Genomic DNA, 11,275 nt, shown 5'->3' with positions numbered 1-11,275 from the left:
TCCTCCTCTGTGTCTCTCTCCTCTGTCTCCTCCTCTGTCTCCTCCTCTGTCTCCTCCTCTGTGTCTCTCTCCTCTGTCTCCTCCTCTGTCTCCTCCTCTGTCTCCTCATCTGTGTCTCTCTCCTCTGTCTCCCTCCTCTGTCTCCTCCTCTGTGTCTCTCTCTGTCTCCTCCTCTGTCTCCTCCTCTGTCTCGCTCTCTCATCTGTCTCTCTCTCCTCTGTCTCCTCTGTCTCTCTCCTCTCTCTCTCTCTCCTCTGTCTCCTCCCCAGAGTTGGCCGACCTGCCTCTCATCCTGCTCGACTTCTCCTGCAACAAGATCACAGAGATCCCTGCAGCCTACAGCAAGCTGAGGCACCTGCAGCACATCATCCTGGACAACAACCCCATGCAGTCTCCACCTGCACAGGTATGTACATGGGAAATGGTGCGAGTAAGTGGTAGTGGTAGTAGTGGTAGCAGTAGTAGTGGTAGTAGTATTATTAGCGGTATTAGTAGTAGTAGTAGCGGTAGTAGTGGTAGTAGTAGTTGTAGTACTCCAGTTGAGGGGGGATGGCATCCCCCCTGAATATCATCCCCCTTCTAAAACGGTCATCCCCCCTTCCCATCCCTTCCATCCCCTATGTCATTTTTTCAATGAACATAGCATTACTGCTATTAAAACATTCAGGGCGGAATCCACAAAGAATGGATTGCGTGGTGCTAATTGTCTTTGCGAGCTATCCACAAAGGACATTGCACGGATGAGATACTAGCGCAGACACGCCCTAATGTGTGCAGTTTGCTCCTGATATGCTCCAGCGCAGTTGCCCCGCGGAGCACTCTGCACCTGACAGCACTGTTGGCAGATATCAGGAAGGGGAAAAATAAACCCGAAATAAGGCATAGACATAACAATATTTTTCACCATTAGTATTCCGTTCATTTCGTATTGTATTTAGTTTACTTCGTAATGTATAGAGCTTGCTTATTTTGTATTTTCATGACACATTGCGGCCTTTGTTTTTGTCACTATCTTTCGCCATTGCATATGTTTGTCTGTCCTATTCCAATTCAATTTTGTATTATAATTGTACTATATTCTATTGTGCTATATTTAATTTAGTTGATATCCCATTTAATTTTATTCAATCACTTTATTAAGTTGTACAGCCCAATGTGGGGTCCTGAACATGAAAACTTTTGAGAACATGTACAGTAATAGGACATGTGAAGGGAATGTTAAGTGTGTGTCACCAGGCAGCAGTTATAACATGTACAGTAACATGTGAAGGGAATGTTAAGTGTGTGTCACCAGGCAGCAGTTATAACATGTACAGTAACATGTGAAGGGAATGTTAAGTGTGTGTCACCAGGCAGCAGTTATAACATGTACAGTAACATGTGAAGGGAATGTTAAGTGTGTGTCACCAGGCAGCAGTTATAACATGTACAGTAACATGTGAAGGGAATGTTAAGTGTGTGTCACCAGGCAGCAGTTATAACATGTACAGTAACATGTGAAGGGAATGTTAAGTGTGTGTCACCAGGCAGCAGTTATAACATGTACAGTAACATGTGAAGGGAATGTTAAGTGTGTCACCAGGCAGCAGTTATAACATGTACAGTAACATGTGAAGGGAATGTTAAGTGTGTGTCACCAGGCAGTAGTTATAAACACATCATAAGCACACACAAACACACACACACACACATGGTTGATGACATCATGTGCGTCTAATGTGTTGGCTGTCTTGGGTTCACACAGTTAGTGCTCTGGTCTGATGGAGACCAGGGCGCTAGCCAGAGAAGCAGGTAACGACCTCACTATATATTCACCCTCACTATACACCCTCATTATATATTCACCCTCACTATATATTCACCCTCACTATACACCCTCATTATATATTCACCCTCACTATATATTCACCCTCACTATAATCACCCTCACTATATATTCACCCTCACTATATATTCACACTCACTATATAATCACCCTCACTATTTATTCACCCTCACTATATATACACCCTCATTATATATTCACCCTCACTATATATTCACACTCACTATATAATCAGTAATCACCCTCACTATATATTCACCCTCACTATATATTCACCCTCACACAGTATTCATCAATAGATACTTGAAATCTGTCTGAAGTGAATAGTTTGTATCTGGTTAACACTGTTGCCTCGCAGCAAGAAGGTCCTGGGCTCGATTCCCGCTTGGGGACCAGGTTGCCGGGTTGCTAAGTACCCAGGTGGGGTATCTCCCGGGCCTTTCTGTGTGGAGTTAGCATGATCTCCCCAGTGCTCGCAAGGGTTTCCCCTCCAGAAAAAGAGATAAACCCAATGGAAAAACATGCAGAACAGATCGCTAACACTGTCGCGTCCCTGGTGAAGACGGACAGGAGCACTTGGATTGGTCCCCAGGTCTGCTCCTGGCTGCCCTTGGGGGGGGGGGGAAGGACAACAGGATGGGTCAAGTGCAGAGAGGACCTTATATTCGGCGACCTCAAAAAATGCGTGTGTGTGTGTGTGTTCCTGTGTGTCGCCCATCTCGCATGTGTGTGTTCCTATGTGTGTCGCCCATCTCGCATGTGTGTGTTCGCTGCATGACAATGTAGCAATGTGTGCTACAAATAAAGACATGAAATGAGATGGAACCGCTTCATGCACTGATTGAATAAATAACTATTACCAGTTGTTAGAAGAGACAGAAGGCAGCTCCGTGACCTAAACTATTTAATACTTTTAATAAACAACAACAATAATAATAGCCTAATAATAATAATATGATGATGATGACGACGACGAAGAGCACGAAAGTGATTTTCATAGTTTCTTCTTCTTCGTCATCTGTCATCATCACCACCCACTGGCACCAGCAGCCTCCCTCTGTTTATCCCTGTGTCTGCTAGTGCCGGGTGCTCAGTGTCCACAGCAGTTACAAGTGGTGCCGTGACATGATGCTGTGATCAGTGCTTTCAGCTGCTACGCCCCAACACTGTGGAACACTCTCCTGCAGGTCATTAGGACAGCACACTGTGGAACACTCTCCTGCAGGTCATTACGACAGCACACTGTGGAACACTCTCCTGCAGGTCATTAGGACAGCACACTGTGGAACACTCTCCTGCAGGTCATTAGGACAGCACACTGTGGAACACTCCTGCAGGTCATTAGGACAGCACACTGTGGAACACTCTCCTGCAGGTCATTAGGACGGCACACTGTGGAACACACCTGCAGGTCATTAGGACAGCACACTGTGGAACACTCTCCTGCAGGTCATTAGGACAGCACACTGTGGAACACTCCTGCAGGTCATTAGGACAGCACACTGTGGAACACTCTCCTGCAGGCAGGGGGCGAAACTAAAGCCCGCCACCCGCCATTGACGCTCAGTTTTTACGTTTGGCGCCTCCCACTGAGAGGTCTGCCCGGCGTGTGGCGGGCAATCAAATAGTCATGTGAAAACCGAAAATCATGATCCAATTCTTTAGCGGAGTTCTCACTCGCTGTCTCAGCACAGACACGCAGCGCACTGCTGCTCCTACCCCTCCCGCACCTGTTTCTGTATGCTGCATGTAAACAGAGGCTATTGCCTCCGACAGTCACCGTGACGTTAGTCTAGTCAGTGTGGGACCTTCGTGAGATAACGTTAGCTTCCGTTACAAAATGACCCAGTCAACTATTCACTTAGTTTAATACATGAGGCATTGTGTAACGTTATCCAGCCGGCTAGCTACTGATAGCTCCCGACATCAACAACTGCTCCAGCAATAGTCCAGTGCATAATACCTCCGTTGGCTAGGTAGCTCATGTTAGCCCACGTTAGCTCACTAGTCACTACGAAATGTCCCAGTAAACTAAATAGTTCAGAGGCGTTGTCCCAACGCCATCCAGCAGTAGCTACAGATAGCTCCTGACATCAATGTCCTACAACATGCGTATTCGAGCCCCTGGCTTACATCGCATGAGGGCTGCTGAATAGGGTCCAAGTGCAGCGCAGGAGAATCCTTTCATGCTGAATGTAGAGTTTTGGGTCCAGCTGCAGCGCCGGAGAATCCTTGCTGGAGCTGGAGGCCACTCGAGTATACACACAGACAGTGGAGCTGTTTGCAGACAGCAAGGTGGCGATGTCTCGCAGATAATACAACTACAAGTATGAGTATATAATATATATATTTGATTAAAAAAAATATTTTTTTATATAAAATAATAATAATAATTTTTTTAATAAAAAAAAAAGTTGGCAGGTAAGAAATATGCTTGGCGGGTAGATTCTTCCCATCTACCTGCCACTGGCCGGTGAGTCAAAAAGTTAATTTCGTGCCCTGCCTGCAGGTCATTAGGACAGCACACTGTGGAACACACCTGCAGGTCATTAGGACAGCACACTGTGGAACACTCTCCTGCAGGTCATTAGGACAGCACACTGTGGAACACTCTCCTGCAGGTCATTAGGACAGCACACTGTGGAACACTCTCCTGCAGGTCATTAGGACAGCACACTGTGGAACACACCTGCAGGTCATTAGGACAGCACACTGTGGAACACACTCCTGCAGGTCATTAGGACAGCACTCTGTGGAACACACCTGCAGGTCATTAGGACAGCACACTGTGGAACACACTCCTGCAGGTCATTAGGACAGCACTCTGTGGAACACACCTGCAGGTCATTAGGACAGCACACTGTGGAACACACTCCTGTAGGTCATTAGGACAGCACACTGTGGAACACACCTGCAGGTCATTAGGACAGCACACTGTGGAACACACCTGCAGGTCATTAGGACAGCACACTGTGGAACACACTCCTGCAGGTCATTAGGACAGCACACTGTGGAACACTCTCCTGCAGGTCATTAGGACAGCACACTGTGGAACACACCTGCAGGTCATTAGGACAGCACACTGTGGAACACACTCCTGCAGGTCATTAGGACAGCACTCTGTGGAACACACTCCTGCAGGTCATTAGGACAGCACACTGTGGAACACTCTCCTGCAGGTCATTAGGACAGCACACTGTGGAACACACCTGCAGGTCATTAGGACAGCACACTGTGGAACACACTCCTGCAGGTCATTAGGACAGCACACTGTGGAACACACTCCTGCAGGTCATTAGGACAGCACACTGTGGAACACTCTCCTGCAGGTCATTAGGACAGCACACTGTGGAACACACTCCTGCAGGTCATTAGGACAGCACACTGTGGAACACACCTGCAGGTCATTAGGACAGCACACTGTGGAACACTCTCCTGCAGGTCATTAGGACAGCACACTGTGGAACACTCTCCTGCAGGTCATTAGGACAGCACACTGTGGAACACTCTCCTGCAGGTCATTAGGACAGCACACTGTGGAACACACTCCTGCAGGTCATTAGGACAGCACACTGTGGAACACTCTCCTGCAGGTCATTAGGACAGCACACTGTGGAACACTCTCCTGCAGGTCATTAGGACAGCACACTGTGGAACACTCTCCTGCAGGTCATTAGGACAGCACACTGTGGAACACTCTCCTGCAGGTCATTAGGACAGCACACTGTGGAACACTCTCCTGCAGGTCATTAGGACAGCACACTGTGGAACACTCTCCTGCAGGTCATGCTTGACCTTACTCCTAGAACCCACCTCACCCCTGCCCACTTTGACAACCTAGGATGGCTTAGAGTAGACGACAGAGTACAGCAACTTGCAATGGGCCTGGTCTACAAGATACACTACACGACCAAGGTACCCATGTACATGTCAAAATACTTCCCAAAGGTCAGTGAATACCACGATCACAACACCAGAGGGAGCTCCACAAATCATGTTAAACCCAGATTCGGCTCAAATAAGGGACTAAACACGTTTCGCAATTATGCCACATCAATGTGGAACGCCCTACCCAAAGCTGTAAAGGAATGTGGATCACTACCCAGTACCCACTTTCAAAACCTCTCTCAAGGGACACCTACGGGAGACTGCAATTCAAAACTGGCCCCTGTAAATATCCTAACCCAACCCCCTCCAATGTACAGTCATTTACCTAGTATGGTTTTGTCAATAGTCCAATGTACAATTTTGTTTGTTTGTACAGTGTCTCCTCCCCCCCCCCCTCAATGTACAGTTTTGCTTGTTTATACAGTGTCCCCCCCCCCCCCAACCACCTCCAATGTAAATTACCCAGTATGGTTGTCAATATCCCAATGTACCCAACCCCCCCCACCCAACCTCCTCCAATGTACAGTTTCTACGTCAAATGTATATACTCCCTTTTCTTGACTCCTTCTGTATCACAAACAGTACTGTATTTGCAAATCTGGTATGTCATAAATGTATAGATGTAGCAGTACTGACTATCTGTATGTCATGTATGTCATATATGTCCTGATGAATTGAAAATGGGGGACCCTGATGTAAACAAGACGAAAGTCTTTCTCTGGTCTGCATCCCCTTAACAATTGTGTGTATTGAGCTGTACTGTATTGTACCCATTCTGCAATCTGTTAATAAAGTTTTCAATCAATCAATCAATCAGGACAGCACACTCAGTTGGCACTTTTAAAAAAACTGCTCAAAACACTAGCTTTTAAATGAAGAAAAAAATACATTATTGTTGGGAACTCTGGTAAATGTATGACCTACTTCCAATGATGAAGCTAACCTAGGCTAACGGTCCAGGCGTTCCCTAAGCGTAGTAGTGGTAACAGTATAGTAGGGCTGGGCGATTAATCGATTTAATCGATTAATTCGAATTAATGATTTAGGACGATTTTGAATTTTTTTTTAGTCTCCTTTTATTTAACAAAAAGTGATGTTTGGTGAAAGTTAGATTTGCACTTTATTAATCCCAATAGGGAAATTCATTCTTGTTTGATGATCAAGAGGCACCTTTTATTTGTTTTAAGTGAAGTTTGGTGAAAAAGCAAGTTATTGCACTATTAATTCCAATAGGGACATTCATCTTTGTTTGATCAAGAGTAACCTTTTATTTTTAGGCCCTATCGACCAGCCCTAAGTAGTCGTAGTAGTAGTAGTAGTAGTAGGAGTAGTGGTAGTACTAGTGGTAGTAGTAGTAGTAGTAATAGTAGTAGTAGTAGTAGTAGTAGTAGTAGTAGTAGTAGTAGTGGTAGTAGTAGTAATAGTAGTAGTTGTAGTAGTAGTAGTAGTACTAGTACTAGTACTAGTGGTAGTAGTAGTGGTAGTACTAGTGGTAGTAGTAGTAGTAATAGTAGCAGTAGTAGTAGCAGTAGTAGTAGTAGTAGTAGTGGTAGTAGTAGTAATAGTAGTTGTAGTAGTAGTAGTAGTAGTACTACTGGTAGTAGTTGTAGTTGTAGTAGTAGTAGTACTACTACTGGTAGTAGTTCTAGTAGTAGTAGTACTAGTGGTAGTAGTAGTAGTAGTAGTAGTAGTAGTAGTAGTAGTAGTAGTAGTAGTAGTAGTAGTAGGGTTAAGGTTATGGTTTGGGGGAGGAATCAGAAAAGTGTTTCTTGGTAGTTTTGAGGTAAAGGCACTTGCCTCCCATGTGAGCGTCCTGGGTTTGTAAAAAAAAAAACTTGAATCCACGTCTCTGAGCGGATCTCGGCCTGTCTGTCCGACATCTCCGCCTGGATGACGTCCAACCACCTCAAACTGAACCTAAGCAAAACAGAATTGCTCCACCTTCCGGCCAAATCCTCCCCCCTAACCGACCTTTCAATCACAGTCGAGAATGCAGCTGTGACTGCGTCCCCGACCGCCAAGAACCTTGGTGTTACAAAGGGTCAGATTAAACCGAATATATATATTTATTGCCTGAGATCCCATGTATAATATTTGTATATCGTTTGATATCCCTTGTATATTCCTTGTACAATATATACGGAATATCCCTTTAGTCTACAGGACAGACCATAATATTCGTTCTCCTATTGGAAGCGATCCCCCGGCGCCACTGCCTTACCCCCTCGAGCTGACTTCAAAGGTACCGACGAGATATGTCTGTACATGCCCAGCTTCTGCCCACTAATACGGCTACCGAAAGCAGAATGGCACTATTTGTCCACGGTACATATAAATAGGGCGCAAGAAATGTAGAACCCCCCTTGCAGTTCCCTTTCAGTTCGCCTTCAGTTCAGTCTGGTTCAGTTATCCAAGCAACGTCTCACCCACTACGCAACGTGGGCAGAGCAGGGCTCGCATTGCCCCAAGATAGAGCCTCGTGTTATCCTAATACGTCTGTTTGTCGTATCGTTCGCTATTTATTAGTAAACCTTCATTACGAGTCAAAGACCACGTGGAGTGAGTAATTGTGCGTCGACATAGAGCACTTATTGCCCGTGCTAATAGTATAGTAACGTCAAGTTTAACCGTGCACTACCGCACCGGAGGATACCCACACCGCGCACCACGGAGGATTTACACCCCGCCAGCAGTGCTACTCCCCGGCAAGGATTATTATTCTTCATTGTTCACCACGCTGCTGGAAGCAGAGAACCATCTACACCCACGGCTGTGGGATCTACGTGCCCGTGGGGACGTCACTCAAGCCCGTCTTTGTCGTACCAGAGGCGCCACGGCTTTCACCTACGCAGCGCAACCTGGGACCAGGCTGCTTCTCCCCGCTGCTCCAGGGGTGACATCGCCTCCGTGAACCATTGACTTGCCTAGAGCTTTGCCTCCCTCTGCTGGCTTACAACCGGTAGTACCCCCTATCCCAGAATAACCATAGAGATAATTCTTAATATTCACTATTGATTTGCCTGCACATTCTATTTGCCTTATAAGCGCATCCCAAGTGACCAAAGTACTGTAACCTAATATCCTCTTTATGTAATAAATATTCTAACCGAGTATTTTGTGTGGAAAACCGTGTTATTGTGGGAGTGTTCTAATCTAATATACTTATGTACAGTATTGGCCAGGAGTACATAGACGGTAGTGATTTAATGATATCAGTACTTGATTAATACAGTCAGGGAATTGTACCCCTCAGTTACAATTGGTCCTTCGATAGCCGGAGAATAATTAGCGTAATATTAATATAATATTAATATTGACATGGCCGATGACGAACACTCCACAAACGGTTCTCCTAAGCTAGATCGCCCGCAGCGCAGACGGCAGCCACCTCCCTACCTAGAGGCATACTCTGTCAGTCCAATACCTAGCTTTAAAGGGAAGTTAAACGCGGAAAAAGTAGAAAGTAAAATTATGTCTGACCTTAACAACCAGGTTACCCCGACCACAGAGGCCCTAGTGGGTGCTAATGTAACTGACCAAGCTCACGGTGGGGACCAGGAGGGAACTGACACGACTTTACCCCCAGACAATACCGAAGAAATAGCCTCCGATCAGCTCCGGGAGGAAGACAACCCTAAAGAGACGCGCACCCAGGAGACGGATCTCCTCGGTACGCAACCGGAGAACGGATCTCCAACCAGTACTGCCGGGAGCCGATCGCCCCGAACGGCGTCTTCCCCCAGCGAGGCGGACAAGATGCTGGCGCAGGCACTCATCGCCACCCTGGCAGCCTCCACCGAACGCGATCGACTTCAAGCGCAACAGACGTGCGAGCGCGAACATTACGCAGGTGAGCGAGAGCGCTTCCAGGCGCAACAAAGGAGTGAAGACGACCGCATAAGGCTGGAGACCAGACGCCTCCAGACAGAAGAGAACATCGAGAGAAGCCGCGCCGACATCGCAAATGCACAGCTCCACGCCGCCCATGCCAGCGCCAATGCCCAGCGCGACGTCAAGAGAAGCCGCGCCGACGTCGCAAATGCACAGCTCCACGCCGCCCATGCCAGCGCCAATGCCCAGCGCGACGTCGCCAACGCACAGCGCGACGCTGCCCAGGCCAGCGCCAATGCGCAGCGCGACGCCGCCAATGCGCAGCGCGACGCCGCCAATGCCCAGCGCGAAGCAGCGCGCAACGCAGCCCATGCCCGGCGCGAGGCAGAGCGCGACCGGCTGCAGGCGGAGCTGATGGACAAACTGGTTGCCATGGCGACACCCCCTCACTCCGCACGGAGCTCCCAGAGGTCGTCAAGACATGGGTCTAGGACACATTCCCCTACCCGACGAAGCGACCCGGGACCCCGCCTACAGGAGGATCCTGTCCACGTCTCCGAACCCCGCCTACAGGAGGAGCCTGTCCACGTCTCTGAACCCCCTCCCCAGCCGGTCCATACGAGACCTAGCAACCGGGGTACAGAACCGAACCACGCCGAGAGACTGAACAGACGACTCCAGGTCCTAGCAGAGGAAGAGGAGGAGGAGGAGGAGGGGTGTCAAGCCGACCAGCAGCAACGTGCTCTGGCCCAGGAGGCCCAGTACAGCCCCGACCAGCAGCAACGTACTCAGGACCAGGAGGTCCAGTACACCCCAGAAGTCAGCCCCGAGGCCCTGCGCTACAAACCCCCGACTCAACTCACGGGTGAGTTTGACGCACCGTCAGCCCCGAGGAACAGCACCTGGGTACCCGACCTTCGGTACCCACCAAGTACCAGCCCAAGACGACACGTAAGAGGAGACTCGCCTAGGAGGCCTCTCCCCCAACGCTCACCGATGTGCCAGTCATCCATGACATCATACATTGCCACGGCGTCATTTCCCGACTTCGCCTACGAGAGTCGAGCACAGTACACGGAGCTCCGGATGTGCCTAGAGACAATGATGGTGGATGTCGCTGATGAACGCCACAAGTATGCAATATTACTGAAGCACCTGAAAGTACCGCGAGCGCACAATATAGTGCTAGCCTATGCCACCTCTTCGACACCATACACAGCGGCCCTAGCGGCGCTGGACCAGAGATATGGACGTATATGGGATTACGTAATAGAAGAGATAAGGCATATTGACCGCTTACCCCCAGCCACAGACAATCGCTCACTAGACGACCTGTCAATCAAAGTGCAGTCCCTGGTGGGGATGCTGGGAGCTCAACGGGAGAAGGGCAGGCATGAGCTATACGCCAACTCTAACGTTGAGAGGATTTTGGAGAAGCTGCCACCCGCAAGACAGGAGCGCTTTAGGCGGCAGAGGGACTACCGAGATCCCGACGGCCCCGAGCCATCCCTCCTTGATCTAGCCGACTTCCTGGCGAGAGAAGTCAGCAGCTTACGACTGGATACATTCGGGCGGAGCACGCCAAGCTCCAGAGAGGGACCCAGGAGAACAAATGATGGAAGAAGATCGGTGACTGTCATGCACCAATCAGAGTCAGTACCGCAGCACCAGAACCACAACACCCCCTCGACGAAAGAGGACCAGTGGAAGATTGAGTGCCAGTACTGTGAG

At 48.5% G+C, this 11,275-nt stretch overlaps 1 protein-coding gene across 1 annotated transcript in view; it reads left to right on the top strand.

Annotated features, from left to right (window-relative positions):
• Positions 1-11,275, top strand: part of lrch2 (leucine-rich repeats and calponin homology (CH) domain containing 2) — a gene marked incomplete at its 5' end in the record, with an annotated part of 85,077 nt that overhangs the window by 24,565 nt on the left and 49,237 nt on the right. Inside the window, 1 exon segment of the mRNA XM_084319789.1 lies at positions 270-406. Coding sequence (XP_084175915.1) covers positions 270-406 — 137 coding nt within the window.

Source organism: Notolepis coatsorum, assembly GCF_963971535.1.
Source record: "Notolepis coatsorum genome assembly, chromosome: 8".
Classification (NCBI taxonomy): Eukaryota; Metazoa; Chordata; class Actinopteri; order Aulopiformes; family Paralepididae; genus Notolepis; species Notolepis coatsorum.
Note: the sequence above shows the minus strand (reverse complement) of the source record. Positions and strands in the feature narration are given on the sequence as shown.